This window comes from Lithobates pipiens, unplaced genomic scaffold, assembly GCF_037356315.1.
Source record: "Lithobates pipiens isolate NorthernLeopardFrog02 unplaced genomic scaffold, aLitPip1_a1.2 Scaffold_18, whole genome shotgun sequence".
NCBI classification, from domain to species: Eukaryota; Metazoa; Chordata; class Amphibia; order Anura; family Ranidae; genus Lithobates; species Lithobates pipiens.
The window spans coordinates 414,378,432-414,396,486 of record NW_027507758.1 but is presented as its reverse complement, the minus strand read 5'-3'; the positions used below and the strand labels follow the sequence as shown (position 1 = coordinate 414,396,486).

General features: G+C 39.3%; 1 protein-coding gene across 1 annotated transcript in view; it reads right to left on the bottom strand.

The window, feature by feature from the left end:
- Positions 1 to 270: 270 nt before the first annotated feature.
- GHSR (growth hormone secretagogue receptor) overlaps positions 271 to 18,055 on the bottom strand; it is a 36,749-nt gene continuing 18,964 nt past the window's right edge. Inside the window, exon 2 of the mRNA XM_077487968.1 lies at positions 271 to 1,041. Within this exon, the coding sequence (XP_077344094.1) occupies positions 737 to 1,041 (305 nt within the window). The 3' untranslated portion in view covers positions 271 to 736. The remainder of the gene's footprint in view (positions 1,042 to 18,055) is intronic.

Here is an 18,055-nt window from a genome sequence, read left to right as displayed (position 1 = left end):
TTGGGGCAGGGACTTACTGATGTTGTGTCCGGTTGTCAGATGAACAGAAACAGAAGTGTCAAAAACCGGACTGTCTGGGTCATTCCCGTACAGGTGGCAACCCTAGCAACAGCCCCTAAGTAGTAGGTTAAGCTTGTTAAATTCTGCCGAGTAGTGCCTACTTCTGAAACTAAATAATGTTCTACACATAACATTTTGGTGAACAGTAACAGTATCTGCATGTGAACATCATGGCCAGTAAAACAGTGAGAAAACGATTTTCGTCTTTTTTAAGAGTCTTTATTTTCCTCTCTCTTGCCACAGTACATTAAAAGTCTATATTGTAATGAAAAATAAGACGTCTAGTCTCTGGACACTTAAGCCACAGCATGAAACACCACAATGCATCACAGACAGTTCATAGCAGCACAAGTAAGTTATAGCTTATTAAATATTCTGCAAATGTACCAAAACTTAATTAGAGAAACTTTGTTTTTAAGTACTCCTATGAGAAACCAATACAAAAAATAATATTTTGTTGAGAAGAAAAAAGAGCTACTCTAGAGTATGATCATAAGGGGTTCAATGGGTACATTAGATCAGTCTCAATTTCCATCACATACCAACAGCAACCTGAGATAATTCTTGGTTCCATTATGCGCGAACAATAAATACACAATGCAGTACGTGGCTATTACAATGTGTTTGTTGGCAAATTATGGCTTCAGTGTTGTCCACGTAGCCCATCTATTCTTTGTCATGTGCTGACATTAGACTCTGTCCAGGCAGGAGAACTCTCATCATTTGTGGTGTAAGGTGCTTTACGGGAGATCCTCTTTAGTTTGAATAGTCTGCAAGCAGCCACGCGGTATTTTTTTGACATAATGTTATATAAAATCGGGTTGATGGCAGCACTCAGGTAGAAAAGCACAAAGGAAACCAAGTTACAGTATTGACTTATCAGAGCGATTTCCAAGGATCCGGCTTCAAAAGACTTGGAAAACAAGTAGCGAGCCACATGGAAGGGCAACCAACACAGGATGAAGGCAAATACCACGACAGCTGGAAAAAGAACATAAAGAAATATATAAAATATACAAACTGTAAAATAACACCTCCTGCACTTGGTGTAACATTAATAAGTAACCAATTGTGCGAAACAATAAAAATGAATGAAAATGAAAATGATAAGCAATGGGTTACAAATAAAAAATGAATACTAATAACTGAAAAACTGGATAAATGACACCAAAAAGATCATAAAGCATATAAATGCGCTGTCCCTTTAAATCATATTCTGTAACGTATACCAAGTAAATACATATGCCAGATGTGTTAACACCAGTACCATACGGTAATATGTGCCCAAACACAAACAGTGCAAAAAAGTCCACAGAAATGGGAAAATACTGTGTTTTACGTCCACAGAAATGGGAAAATACTGTGTTTTACGTCCACAGAAATGGGAAAATACTGTGTTTTACGTCCACAGAAATGGGAAAATGCTGTGTTTTTTTACGTCCATAGAAATGGGAAAATACTGTGTTTTACATCCACAGAAATGGGAAAATACTGTGTTTTACGTCCACAGAAATGGGAAAATACTGTGTTTTACGTCCACAGAAATGGGAAAATGCTGTGTTTTTTTACGTCCATAGAAATGGGAAAATACTGTGTTTTACATCCACAGAAATGGGAAAATACTGTGTTTTACGTCCACAGAAATGGGAAAATGCTGTGTTTTACGTCCACAGAAATGGAAAAATGCTGTGTTTTACGTCCACAGAAATGGGAAAATACTATGCCTTACCAAGTACTGTGATTTGAACACATTTAGAACCCTACATTTCAATCTATGGTCACCGGTAGAACTTACGAGATGGATGGTTTTATAACCTATTCTACAAAAAATTGTATTTACCTTTTGCAGTGCAATTGTGGCCTGCAATATGTGGGGAGGACCAAAAGGGCTTTGCAGGTATGAATTGAGGAACATTTTGTGAACATTAGGAAAAGGTTCTGCAAGCAAAGCCTTTCAAAACATTTCACTAAGAAACATAATCCTCTTTAAAGTAATTTGAATTAAGGTGTTTTCACCTCATTGGAGGGGAAGTAATACTGTTAGGGAATTTCAAGGCGGAAAACCCACTTGATTTATAAACTCAAAACCCATTGTCCTCAGAGGCTCAATATTGAATGGGACATCAATTGTTTTATCAGTAACAGCTAATTTATTTGGCTTTTGGTTATGGTTGTCCCATCAGTCCCTTACTATTTTAAATATATATATATATATTTCAAATTTTTTTCTTTTTCTTTTTTTTTCTTTTATAGTTTAGATACTTGTTGATATTATAATCTCTTTATTGTTATTATTTAGGAGGGTTTAATATGATTAATTATTATTTTGGCAATTCATACGTACCTCTAGATAGTGCTGCTACTTCCATTTTATATTATTTATTTTTTAGTTTATTTTCTTACCACAGTATTATCATTTTTATGCAGAAAATATAAATTGATTGTGCCCTTTTTGACTGTTTATATATTATTTTATAACTTTATGATTCGTTTGTTTAAAAAATGTGGCTAACCTGATCCTATTATATTATTATGTCAGGCCGCTGACACCATTATTCCCGAGAGCTTTGGTCTCCAGTAATATGGCGGCTGACATGTTGTTGGAAAATGATATGTGGAGAGGTGGTAGTGTCCTCTATTGTCTTAGAATGTTGAGCCTATATTGTTCAGTTAGCACCTCATCAACGCTACCGCTGTTGTTTCCAGTGACGACAACCATTTGGACGAAACATGTAGGATGGTGCTTCAGCCGTGGCATCATCATGCCCACCAGGGTGCTCGATGCTGTGTACATGCTCATGTTGCTTCTATTATATGTGAGTAGATAATTTTTTTTTCTAATAAATACAGCTTTTAATACTGCACAGTTAGCTCTCCTCTTTCACTTTACATGTGATTATTTGGATTCATCAATTTTTGCGAGTACATCGCCGTTCTTTTGATGTGTGATGGCGGCTTTGGGATATGTGTGGCTATCTGGTATGCTATCCTGTGTTGGAGATGAGCTGCATCTCATCCATCCATCCATTTGAAGGCTTTCTCCATTAAGTGGACCTTTCTATAGAGGTCTTAGAATCTGGTAATAGGCTTTAATATCCCTCTTGGTGGAGCACATTCTGGTGATCACTGGAAGCACAAGAATTTCTGATGTTTTTGATGCACACATAGAGCAGCTTGTTTTTCTCAGCACTTCTATTGGGACTGATTTGTTTCACCTTTTATGAACTTTATGAATTATGGGACTGTTTATTTATTTAATTATTTATAAGTTTATTTATCAATTCACTGATTTATTTATATCTACGTGAATTTGTTTATTTTTTATATCAGCATATGAATTATGGTATGAATTGTTTATGCACTTTATTAGACAGCGTAAAACACTTTTTTAGATATTTATTTTTTATTGCTATGTGAGATAATGGGAGTGTTGCTGTATAATTAATTTAACAAACATGTCCTTGATTTGGGACACATTTATCAATTCTGATTTTATTTCAAGTTCTTGTAGAACATTACACACATTTAAACAAATTCCCAACTTACATATATAATAAATACATATCTTAACTACTTTAACATCGAAAAAAAAAAAAAGAGAAGAAGAAAAAAGACCCACAGGAAAAAAAAAATGGAACAAGGGGGCCCCCACCCCCCTTTCCCTCCCCTCCATCCCTTCCCCTTTTCTCTCCTCCAGCATAATCTTTCCTACCATTTCTTTCCTCCTTCTACCTTCAGCTTTTTACCAATTTCCTATACTGCCTCCATGGGTTCCAAACCAGGAGGCATTTTTCGTACGTATCTAATTCTTGTGCTATAAATATCTCCATCCTCTCTATATTATCCATTTCTAAGGCCCATTCGTTTATTGTAGGGGACTGAGTTGATTGCCAGTGACGCGGTACCACAGTTCTTGCTGCAATCAACCAGTACCCAAGAAGCTTCTTTTTGTTCTTATATGTTCCTGGTAACATAGAGAGAAGGGTAATCTGCGGCGTATTTGGGATTATCTCCCCAGTAACTAGTGTGTATAATTGCATAACCTTTTCCCAGAAACAAAATATTAGGGGACAATTCCACCAAATATGGATCAGAGAGCCCCTCTCTCTACGGCACCGCCAGCATATGTCTGGTTTTTCTTGGTATATACGGTGTAGTGTCACTGGACTCCAGTACCATCTTGAGAGCAACTTATAGTTTGTCTCTTGTGCTTTAGTTGTCTGTGATAAGCAGTGGAATAGCTTAAATGCCTTCTTCCATTCCCCAACCTCAATTTGAACATTGATCTCATTAGCCCATTTATTTATATATTCCGGGGGCTCCGGATGATTTTTAATTATAAACATCTTGTAAAGTGTTGATAGAACATGTTTTGGTTTTTGATCTTGTGTCAGAAGAATTTCAAGTTGTGTTAAATCTCTACCCGGGGATTTACTCGAGCAAATAGAAGACCAAAACGACAGTAGCTGCCGGTGTTCCAGCATTTGCACGAAAGATGGTCGCTGTATAGGGAATAGGTTTAATAAAGACGGAACTGTTCCCTGGCATAAAATATTGCTCAGTCTGTAATGAGATTCCCTGATTTGGGACACATTTAGAGCATGATATTACATGTGTTATGATATGACAGTTGCCTGACACTATTTAAAGCAGAACTTCACGCTCTCAATCAGCTATTATTATTTTAATCGTCATACTGCTAGCATTAGTAAATAGATAGGAAAGTATATCATATTTGCTTGTTTAAACTTTTTTTCACATTTCTTCAGCTACGTCCTACTTTCCAGGCCCAGGCAATATATATCATACAACCCAGGAGTCTTCAGGAGGGGTATTCTCAGCTAAGCACACCCTCCTGTGTGTATGCCTGAGCTAAGGGCAGATGGATTCCAGGAAGTAAATGCTACATGAATCATCTGCCCTTGCTCAATATAGCCACAGCTATAAATCCTAGAGGGTGTTTTTCAAAATGATTTCTCAGCAATATGAAGCATGGAGACATGAATGGATGGGGAAGTTTCCTTTGAATATTAAAAATAAATTAAATAGCGTTTTTGGTTTGTGGTGCTCAGATGTAGTGCAGTTCCACTTTAAGTATATAGTTCTGTAGGTGGCTTAAGATTAGTAGGATTCACAAATATGGCCCTCCCTAGCAGTGAGTGTTGGACTGAGGTACCTGGGGCCCACCAGAGGAAATTAAAGTGAGAGCCCACCCTCGAGCAATGAGCGTAGCATGTCATGTCAGAGGCTGGCTGTGACATTGTTTAGCATGTGAGTCTGATTTCTTGTTAATAAGGTAAAATAAGAACAGTTTGAGGAATACATTTCTCTATCAGAATCATTTAATTTGCTTTCAAGTAACATAACAGCTGAACATACATACCTGCAACCAATTATGACTTCTCACAAAAGAATTCCAAAACTGCATTCTGATTGTCCTTTGCAATAAAAACTTATTGTCAATGGGGTTGATTTATTAAAGGCAAATACACTGTTCACTTTACAAGTAACATTGCACTCTGGAAGGGATTTTTTCCCAGGCTTAGTGAATGCAGTGAAACTTCACTTTGCAAAGAATTCCTAAACTCACATACAAGGGATAAAAAAGCAGTATTTTTGTTTGCATATGATTGGATATTGGACATCACCAATTCTTCACCTAATTCACTAAGCTCTAGGCAAAATCCCCTTGCAGTGTGCAATGCCGCTTGCAAAGAGAACAGTCTATTTGCCTTTAATAAATCAACCCCACTAAATCAACATATCAACCCACCTGAACTCCTCCATTTGATGCGTTTATCTCTTTTTAGAGCATAATCATATAAATTATTTCTACTGTTTTTATTATTATTATTATTAACAACAATTTATATAGCCCCAACAATTTATGCAGCGCTTTACAATGTAGAGAGGGGACAGCACAATTACAGTACAGTTCAATACAGAAGGGACAGGAGGACCCTGCTCGTAGAGCTTACATTCTAAAAGGGAGGGGGTGGTGGTTTTGCATCTCTTTAGTCATATCTATTTAATTTTCTATTGTCTATACCTTGTTAATATAAAACAAAGTGTGCCACCACCTTTTCCCAAAGAAAACAACCAACACACAGTTGTTAGAGGAGCAAGTACAGAAGTAACTTGCAATTTGTAGCACCCAGCACACTGGTAGCATTAAGCACACTTGATAAAAAGAGTTGAACTTATCTATAGCCATTAAAAAAAAAAAAAGTTTTAGGCTAGGGAATAGATAAAAACCTGCTTCTTTTTTTGTTTTGCCATCTGTGTCAAATTCACAACATTAGACATGAGAAAAAACCTCTGTAAACTAAGGGAAATCCTCTCACAGTTATGTCCTAAAATACTTTAATCCCGACCTGTGTCTGACTATTCGAATGCCGTACTATTTTTTTAATCTCTCCAGCTCTACAGTAGTCCTATGCTGTTTATTTTTTGTGCTCTTGATATGTTCTCCTATGCCCCCTCATGTTTGGTGCAGTCTTCAGCTAGAAACTCCCTGCCTTACCCTGTGCCTCCCTCTCTCTCTCTCTTTCTTCCTGTTGGGCAGCACTGGTCCGGGTTCTCCTCTCCCTTGACCATTTTTTAGACTGCATTGATCTCACTTGTTTTAGAACAGATTAAAACTGCATTAAAACTGCATATGAGTAATCTGATCTAATGGTTGATACCATTTTTAATGTTATGTATGGACTAATGCAAGTTAGGTATTTGATATGTGGAACGTTTTTCTAATGCTATTGATTTCACTTGGAATCACCTCAATGATCCCACCCTCACACAGCACAACTTACACAATATATTGCTGCATGGATATAAGTTATAGATTGTTACAATCATGATAATAATATACACTAAAGTTTTTGGATGAAACACGAGGTGTCTTTGAGAAAACTATGCTTGAACTCTATGTGAGATACTATATATGATTTTTTTTTATTGATTTTAAAAATGTTATATGTGTTATATGTAAATAAACTATTGTTTTTTTTTTTTTTTTTTTCAATGTTTTGCAGAGATGTGTTTTGTCCCTGAGAGTTTAAGCAGCAGAGAACGTTAAAGTGGCTCTCCAGGCAAAAAAACTAAAAAGCAATCTATTACAAGTTTCCAATTTAATTATGCCCATTTCCTATATGATCAATGTCATATTTAGGTATTGCAATGCAATTTCCTGCTGATATTGTTGCTTCCCTCATAATTCTATTCTTACCAGCCCTGATCTGATAATACGTCCAGGCACTACTCTAAGCTCTAGCAAGCAGGGCCCTCTGATTCCTCTTGTACCAAATTGTAATATAAATGTAATGTCTGCCTTCATTTTGTTAAGCGCTGCACAAACTGTTGACGAAATATACATCCTGTATAATAATACTATGGTTCTTCAAGCATTGTTGGAACCCATAAGCTGCGTCTATGCATATTTATTGCACTCATCAGAATCTTGTATATTCCATGCTATGTGTTGTTATTTGAGCTCCAACAATGGTCATCTCTGACCAGCAGATACATCTCCCTTCCTCCTGCCTATCTCAGTCAAATCAGTCCCCTCTGCAATCTCCACCCCCTGAGAAGAGAGATATGGAACAGCAGGGAGGTCACAAGTCCACAGAAAAAATATGAAATTAAAGTATTTGAGGTGGTCCTTTGGCTGTCTTGCCCAAGGTGGAAGAAGCCAAGCCAAATAGAGAAGATCAAGGGAAGGAACCTTGCTGAAGAGAGCCAGGATGAAGGCTGGTCTCTTGGGAGTACCTGGTGACTTGTTTGGATGGCACATCTACATCTAAAATGTGCTTACAGTGTTGCCGGGTCAGCTTAACCACTTGCCGAACAGCCACCACAGTTATACTGCTCCAGGGCTTGCTATATTGTGCAAATTGTCGTACCGGTGCTGCGCTTCCAGTAAAAGATACTGCTGGCACGCGTGGTGCCAGAGCCGATGTGCATGGCTGGCCGGCCACCCGCGATCACTCCACAGAGAGGCAGAATGGGGATCTGCCAATGTAAACAAAGCAGATCCCCGCTCTGTCAGGGGAGTACAGTGTGATCATCTATTCCTAGTGATTAGAAACAGCAATCTCTCTCTACTCCCAGCCAGTCCACTCCCCTTACAGTTAGAAAGCATCTCCCTAGGACACGCTAAACCCTTTGAAATCCCCGGTGTTAACCCCTTTCCTGCCAGTGTCATCTATACAGCAATCAGTGTATTTTTATAGCACTGATCGCTGTATAAATGTCACTGGTCCCAAAAAAAGTGTCAAAAGCGTCTGATCTATCCACTGAAATTTTACAGTCCCGCTAGAAATCACAGATCACCACCATTACTAGTGAAAAAAAAAAAACTATAATAAAAATGCCATAAATCTATCCCCTATTTTGTAGATGCTATAACTTTTGTGCAAACCAATCAATATACGCTTATTGCAATTTTTTTTAACACAATAGTATGTAGAAGAATACATATTGACCTAAACTGATGAATAAATTAGTTTTTTTACATTATTTATATTTCGCCCTCTGTGCCTGGAGGTGAGACCCTACCTTCAGTAGATTCGGGGGGGGGGGGGGGCTACAGACCTGCTGTTGATTCAATTAGCTGCATGACCAACCCAGGCATGCCTTCTTCCTTTCCATTTAAACTGGGCACATGTCCACTGGCATTGCTTGCACAACAGTTAGTTTTCCTAGATCCAAATGTTGTTTTTTGCTCCCGCCAGTACCAATAAATGTCTTACCTGTCCTAGGCTCCTCCTACTATTGATTGTTTACCATCTTTTTTATGTTGCACTAGGTTTAATCATATGCTGCACTGCTATTATTCTTCACTTTCTTACAAATGACGCTTAATTGTCACACAAAGCCCAGGGTCTGAGCTCCCCTTTGTTAGGTATACCCCTTCAATTACAAAGAATTCCAGACAGTGCAGTGACAGTATGTTGTTTGTACACCTAGCTCTGGGGCATCGTACATTAACCACATCAATAAAGCAACTACATGGAATTTCATAAAGAACTCTGTGTTGTTTTCTATAGCACTGCTCTAGGCAGGAAGTTATATGAGAAGTTAAGGAAAACCTGCACTGAGAATATATGAAAGCTTTGTTTCATTTACAGGATTTCTAGAGGTAGAGGTAACAGATGAACTAGCTGACTTATAGCTTCATAAAGCGATGGGTCCTGATAGTATTCATCCCTCAGTTCTTAGGATCTCTTAAGATATGGTTGCTCAACTAGTAACTGATCATATTTACCAATATCTTCTAACTGGATAATTTCCTCACATCATAATTGGCAGACAGCTAAAATTGTACCTATAAACAAGAAGGCTACCAAGGAAAAAGCAGGCAGCTATATTGTTTAATAGCTTTTTTAGTACAGTTGGTCAAAGCAGTGGATCTTCAGCAGTTAAATGTTTCTAAATGCAAAATAATCTATATACGTGAAAAACAGAGCTGCTGCACTCCTGCAGTAATTCTTATACATATACAGCCTTGATTAACCACTTGCTTACTGGGCACTTAAAACCCCCTCCTGTCCAGACCAATTTTCAGCTTTCAGGGCTGACGCACTTTGAATGACAATTGTGCGGTCATACAACACTGTACACAAATTCAATTTTATAATTTTTCCTCACAAATAGAGATTTCTTTTGTACATCAGTAATGTCTGGAGCTGATCGTCAGGTTCCGGCGACCATTAAGAGTCCAGCAGTCGCTGATTAGTTGGTGAGGCAGCCAATCACAGCACACCAACATTTTGAGATGGGAATGAGGGACATCTACTGGAAAATGTATGTAGGCATAGGACACGCCCCCTGCCACACCCCCTTAACCACCAAGCCCCAAACCATTTTCCAGCTAAAGGACCAAGCCCCTTTTTGCGACTCGGCACTCCGTTGCTTTAACTGACAATTGTGCGGTCGTGCGACGTGGCTCCCAAACAAAATTGGCGTCCTTTTTTTCCCACAAATAGAGCTTTCTTTTGGTGGTATTTGATCACCTCTACGGTTTTTATTTTTTGCGCTATAAACAAAAATGTCACTGGAAGTGAAGGGGTTAACCACTAGGGGGCAGTGTAGGGGTTAAGTGTACAGTATGTGTTTTTTTAACTGTAGGGGGGCGTGGCTTGGCGTCTGACGTCACTGATCGTCTTTCCCTATAACAGGGAACAGACGATCAGTGACAGCCTCAGCAGAAAGCATGAGGAGAGGTTTGTTTACACTTACCTCTGCTCGTTCTTCAGCTCTGTGACCCGATCGCGGGACACCGGTGGCGATCGGGTCCGCAGGTCCCGCGGCCACGGTCACGGAGCTCAGGACCGGGTTGCGAGTGCGCCGCCGTCGGCGCGCTTACGACCCATGGCTGGGCACTTAAAGGGAACGTAGAGGTACGTGATTGTGCCCAGCCGTGCCATTCTGCCAACGTACATCGGCGTGAGGTGGTCCTTGAGCGATTAAAGGTGAACTAACCAAAAAGGTTAATTAAATCCACAAGTGCTTTTCTATTATTTATCTATTATTATAGTACTATTCCTTTATATTGGCTTTTAAAAATTACAAATGCAGCCATTTAGAATTCAGATGAAAGCTTTAACATTGGGAAACACTTTTTGAAAGATAAAAAATGCATTTTATACACAACTATATGGATCAGACCAAAATGAGGAACAAATGAGGAGGAAAGAGGGACATTGCTCGAAAATTAGGGACAGTTGGGAACTATGCAGCCGGGGTGGCAGGGGTGTGTGGATCACGTACTAGGCATGCCACTAGGTACATGATCTGGTGCATAGCGACCGCCCTGCCGCAATATATGTGCGGTGTGCAGTCATAAAGTGGTTAAAACTAACTTCACACATATATCCTCTGACATGTATAAGTGCACTTTAACTTTGCAACAAAGATGTTGAGCACCTTTAGAATAGTGTTTGCAGGGTTACCAGTAATCAATATAGAAAGGCCACTTCCTAGTTCATCTCACTTGATAATGTCACCCAGGCTTCGCTGGCTTCAGCACTGTTTGTCACATATATAGATGTATATTCGTGTCAGAGTGACGCTGACTAATTGTAGCAACTCTGTAGTTATTTATAGGGCACTTACTGTATGGTTTAGGGAGCGGCTGTACAAGATTAAATAGGGTTTGTTCTTAAAGGGGTTGCAAAGGTAAATGTTTTTTCACCTTAATGCATTCTATGCATTAAGGTGAAAAAACATCTGACAGTGCCTGCACCCCCAGCCCCCCCCCCCCCGTTTTACTTACCTCACCCCTCAAAAGTCCCGCGCTCGTCCCCCGACGTCCTTTCCACCATTCAGCCTGGCCGCTGATTGGCTGGAGTGGATGGATGGAAAGCAGCGCAGCCATTGGCTCGCGCTGCTGTCAATCACATCCACTGACGCGGAGCGCCAGGGGCGGGGCCGTGTGATACAGCGAGCGGCTATAGCCGCCGGCTGTATCACGGGAGCGTGCCCGCAGATGCTTCTCACCATGCGAGGGAGCTCGCATGAACGTGAGAAGCATCTGCGGGAGGAAGCCGAGACAGCCGCCGAGGGACCCCAGAAAAGCAGGTTCGGGGCCACTCTGTGCAAAACGAGCTGCACAGTGGAGGTAAGTATAACATGTTTGTTATTTAAAAAAAAAATCACTTTACAATCCCTTTAATTCAAAATAATGCATTGAGGGAAAAATAATCATAGAGTACTATATAGGTGACACAGTGTTGACCAGAGCTACAGAGGAAAACGATTTGGGGTGCTCATTTCAGATGATGGCAAAATGAGCAAACATGGATATTTTAAATCAAACCTATATATGTGATATGTTATGCCACTTATCACGTTTGTCTGTCTTTTTTACTTATTCTGTCAGTAAAATAAAGCAGATAATCACATAATTATATAAATACGGTGTGAAAAGTGGGTCAAGGCAGAATAGAGACAGAAAAGACTGGGTCCTAACAAGCTCCTTTCTAATTACTAATGTTGTACCTGCAGGGCCTCTCGATGCCTGAGAGGGTGCTTGTGTGTAATGTGTTATTTCTATAACCAAAAGCTTCCTCCTACTTGGTGCTAGGCTGGAGCTCTTTGTATATTCTAAATCACCCTGAGTTGATGAAAATCATACTGAGATGATAAATATATTCCTCTAAAGGAAACAATCCGATTTGTGGGATTGTGTTTGGAATAAACATAAATGTGCTAGATTAGGATTTATACTCAACAAGCATTCCTGTTACTTTTAGCAACTTATATATATATATATATATATATATGAAGAAAATATCTTCAATAATATTCCTATGGTGTAACTGTAACATAATACAGTAGAAATACACTGCATCTGAGCACCACTCACCAAAAACACTATTTAAACTACACTACCTGCCTGGAGTTTGCATGTTCTCCCTGTGCCTGCGTGGGTTTCCTCCGGGTTCTCCGGTTTCCTCCCACACTCCAAAGACATGCTGGTAGGTTAATTGGATTTTGTCCAAAATTGGCCTTAGTATATGAATGGGGACCATGGATTGTGGGCTCCTTGAGGGTAGGGACCGATGTGAGTTTGCAATGTACAGGGATAGGGACAGTTGTAGACACTCACTCAGGTTGCACTGGATGGACTGGTGTCTTTATTCAACCTTACTAACTATGTAACTATGTAAGTGATTCTAAAGCCTAACATTTGTTTTGACCTTAAAGTGATTGTAAACGATCCCCTTGTGAAACAAGCCATTCAGTTTAACTGGTTCCCGAGCAGTACACACGATATACGTCGGCAGAATGGCACTGACAGGCAAATGGGCGTACAGGTACGTCCCTTTAAATTTGCCGCCGTGCCATCGCGTGCGCACGCCGGCCGGGACCTCTGTGAGTCAGGTCGCGGGTGCCGCAGACTCGATCGCCTTGGAGATACCTATCATCTCACGGGGAGGAAGAACGGGGAGATGCTAATGTAAACAAGCATCTCCCTGTACTGCCTAGTGACAGTGTCACTGATCTCTGCTCCCTGTGATCTGGAGCAGAGATCAGTGATGTGTCACACGTAGCCACACCCCCCACAGTAAGAAACACACCCCAGGACACACTTAACCCTTACCCTGCCCCCTAGTGGTTAACCCCTTCACTGCCAGTGTCATTTACACAGGAATCAGTGCATTTGTATAGCACTGATTGCTGTATAAATGACAATGGTCCCAAAAATGTGTCAAAAATGTCTGACGTGACCGCCGTCGCAGTCACAGTCACGATAAAAATCGCAGATCACCGCCATTACTAGTAAAAAAAAATGATTAATAAAAATGCCATAAAACTATCCCCTATTTTATATAAGCTATAACTTTTGCGCAAACCAATCAATAGACGCTTATTGCGATTTTTTTACCAAAAATATGTAGAAGAATACGTATCGGTCTAAACTGAGGAAAAAACTTTTTTTTATATATTTCTGGGGGATATTTATTATAGCAAAATGTAAAAAATAATGCGTTTTTTTTCAAAATTGTTGCTCTTTTTTTGTTTATAACGCAAAAAATAAAAACCGCAGGGGTGATCAAATACCACCAAAAGAAATCTCTATTTGTGGGAAAAAAGGATGTAAATTTTGTTTGGGAGCCACGTCGCATGACCACGCACTTGTCAGTTAAAGCGACGCAGTACAGAATCGCAAAAAGTGCTCTGGTCAGGAAGGGGGCAAAATCTTCCAGGGGTGAGGAGGTTAAAATAGAAATTAAAGGCAAAACATTTTTGTATAGATATAGCAAAGAAATGATGAATAAATGTTTTCCCTTTTTTTATAAATGATCACATTCCCTCTGTTCTCAGCTGAATAACAGCTGGAGGAGGAGAAGAACAGAACACTGAGCTTCCCAATGAATGGCTGTGCAGGGGAGGTGTGTCAGGACAAGTCTGATCATTGGAAAAGAGCAGACCACAGTGTGTTTGCCTGCTTAGTGTGGTCAGTTTTCATAGGAAAGCAGAGGGACTGGCAGGAACACCAGGGATTTCACACAAAGGAAGCAATACAAAGAAAACAGGATACTTTCTCATATAAGTACACGATACAGCAGGCGCATATCAGGAATATGAAACGTTGAGGTAAAAAACTCCTTAATGCATTACTTGCATTAAGGTAAAAAATGTTTAGGTATTGCTTTTGAACCCTCACCCCCTCCCTTTATGCTTACCTGAGCCCTCATTCGATCCAACAATTTGCATATCTGCAGCTCTTCTCTCTTCTCTCTTCCATGTCTCCCCTGCTTTGCAGGGGGGTGGGGTCGAGTCTCACTGTCTGGGTCAATGGACGCAACGGGAGCAAGCAGTGCCCCTATGGGAAGCGGCTTCCTGTGGGGGCACTTGACAGATAGAAGGAGCAAGCAGCACTGGCGGGTGACAAGGAGGAGGGACGAAGAGGAGGTTTGGGGCTGCTCTGTGCAATTATAAAAAAAAAAAAAATCCTTTACAACCGCTTTAATTAATTTTTAATATTCAGTGATGTAAATTAAACCCATCCATCCATGTCCTAATGCTTTATTTTTCTGAGAAATCACATCACAAAAACATCCCCTAGAATTTTTTGCCGTTGCTAATTTAAGTAAGGGCAGATGATTCATGTAGCATTTACTTCCTGTAATCCATCTGCCCTTAGCTCAGGCATGTAGGGAGGAGAGTGTGCTTAGCTGAGAAATCCCCTACTCCCCTCCTGAAGACTCCTGGAATATATGCCATCATTTGCCAAGGCCTGGCAAACTAGGAAGTAACTAGAGAAATGTAAAAAAAATAAAATAAAAAAAAAACAAATAAATATGATATACTTTGCTATCTATTTATTAATGCTAGCAGCCTAAGAATTGAAAATAGTCAATGTTGATTGATCTTTCCTGGCTTTTTCAAGATATCATTTTATACAGGAGAAGCAATTCCAACATCTTTAATGAGCAAGGGGGTGACTGATAGGAAGAACACAAGGAGCATCAGCAGACAGTAACCAACAGGCGATATTTGGAGCCTTTCTCTGTTTTATCTTGTGGCGTGGGAGGGTGAACAGTTACTATCCTTAGAAACTGGAAAAACAGGTGGTTTACTACAAGTATTAAAATACAGCATTTAAAAATTTGCCAGGGGAAAGACAGTTTTCACTACTTGACCTCCAGGAAGTTTTACCCCCTTCATAACCAGACCATTTTTTGCTATTCAGCATTGTTCTATTTATCTGGTATTTGCACGGTCATGTAACACGGTGCGCAAATTCAATTTATATCATTTTTTTTCACGCAAATAGAGCTTTTTTTTGGTGGTATTTGAACACCATGGGGTTATTTATTTTTTGCTAGATAAATGGAAAAAAAAATTAAAATGAGAAAAAATTCTACTTTCTTTTATAAAACATATCGAGTAAAATCTAATTTCTTTATAAATTGAGGCAGAAATGTATTCTACTACATGTCTTTGGTAAAATAAAAAAATCCCAATAAGTATATATTAATTGGTTTGTGTGAAAGTTATAGCGTCTACAAACTATGGTCTATATATTTCAAAATTGATCAATCCTGATGTATTAACGGCCTATCTCATTTCCTGAGGACTTTTAATATGCCAGGACAGTACAAATATCCCCCAAATTACCCCTTTTTTTGAAAATATGTAGTCCAAGGTATTTAGTAAGAGGGACGGGGAGTTTATTGAAGTTGTAATTTTTGGCACAAATTTTTTTTTTCAATATTTATTTTTTCACAATAATTTTTTTTTTTAACTTACTGTCACCAGTGCAGTACAGTGGGGGTTATTTACTAAAGGGAAATCCACTTTGCACTGAACGTGCACTTGGGAGTAAAGTCACTGTAGATCCGAGAGGGACATGCAAGCAAAATAAAAAACAGCATTTTATCTTGCACATGATTGGATGATAAAATCAGCAGAGCTTCCACTCATTTCAGATCTACCCCTTAGATTTACAGCAACTGCACTTCCAAGTGCACTTTCAGTGCAAAGTGGATTTACCTTTCGTAAATACCCCCAGTGTCATTATATGACTAGTTGTGATCAGGGATACTGACCGTTGACAGAATGTCAAAAAAATCATGTGCCTTATGTGAGGTCTTATGTTTGAAGTCAAACGCAGGATCAGTGTGGCTCCTAGAGACACAGAGCAGTCTATGGCTGGATAATGAGGTGCAGTCTAATGGGTTGGCTGGGTAGGTCCCTTACAGTCCTGGTCTCTGCACATGCTATTTACAGCACAGTGATGATGTTACCATTATATCTACAAGGATTTTAAAACGGCCTTCACTATGGAGGTATGTTTTTAACCCTTTGTTGTTACACTGTGACCTGTTGCCGAGTGGCAATCATCTGTATACCGGATGCCGGCCCATGGAATTTTATCACAAACGAGTTTGACTATTATAATTTATGATCAAACAGTTCTGGTAAAAGGTGCCTGCCAACTGTCACCCATGTGGTGGTGGATTCCATTCTTTCCTGTTCACAGATATTGCACCTTTGAGGGAATGTGGTCTTTCAGACATATCGTGAAGGGATTTATCTGCGTATGAATTGACTGTCTTTGCACTTGATTAGATACATTTTGGTTTTCGGTGGTTCACTGGGTCTATATGTGCCATTTATATATTCATTCCTATTTGCACATTATATATATATCATTTGAACGTTTGCACTTTATTTGTGGTTTACACTTTGTTGATTGTTCAATGGCACTTTTTTAGTGATTTAATTAGCACTGCTTTGTTTTTTAAATTTCTGTTTTTCACTGGTATCACAGTTTTATAAGTGGCTGCTTATTGTGGAGATGTGACCTAGTGAGGACTTTTACACGTATTGCTATATAATGTATTTGTTATTTCATGTTTCATACACCCTAAATTCTATAATTTTATATTTTGTATATTCTATATATTTTTTTTTATCAATGATACAGTTTTAAGGCCTTGTTCACATTTAGCATACTAAAGTACACATACAGTACGTGAAGGGCCCTTATTACCCACGTTGAGACACACAGGTGTGCAGCTGGTCCCATTGATGTCAATTATGACACATCGGCTGCACAGATACAGGTGCTGCATCCAATCCGACATCAGTGCAAGTCTGGGTGCATGGCCCTAAACGCAAACAGGTGTGTCAATGGGGATGCACGGAACACCTGTGCATCCTCGTGCAGGTAAACACAGCCCTCCATAGGCATATGCTATCACGCCCCGTGTGAACATGCCTTAAATATAACACTAAAATGTGTTATGAAAACTAATGCTAACATTTAAAAACATGTAAACACCTATTATATATTGATGTGCTTAATTCTTATCAGTTTTATTTCTACTTTTTAGTGAAAATCAAGTCATTGTTCTGTCATGTTAAACTGCCATGGCCTTCACATACATCAAGCCATCCATATTCAATGACCTTCAAATGTTTTACTGTGTGATATTAGGAAAAGTCTTGTACATATGAATTTCTGTTTATTTTTCACTCACATTCAGGGGAGCAATTAACTGTTCCTCATTGTTATTGCCAGCTGGGGGTCCACAGTACCCACATTGTATACCTGCCCATGTTCCTGTAATTTCTTTTTGTGGTTTAAGGGTTTTGCATGGTTAAAAACTGGGAACTGAATCTTGGAGAATTTTTATCACACTTTTTATTAGCTCCTCAGCCTAAACTATAACTAATCAGGAGCACACATTTGGTGATGACAGCACTGTTCTGATTAGGAACCCATTCATGCAACATTGTCTACCTAAGGCTGGATTCACACCTATGCAGTTTTAGTGGTTTTTGCATTTTTCAGATTTGCACTAGAGTCCATTTAACATGGTTTTCTATGGAACACGATCTGCAGTGCAAACCTGCAAAATGCAAAAAGCATAAAAAATGCAGCAGGTTGAAAGAAGAATTTGAAGGAAAGACATGAAAAAGAATAGCTAATCAGTAACAAGTGCATGGTAAGGAAATATTGATTTTTTTAAATGTTTTA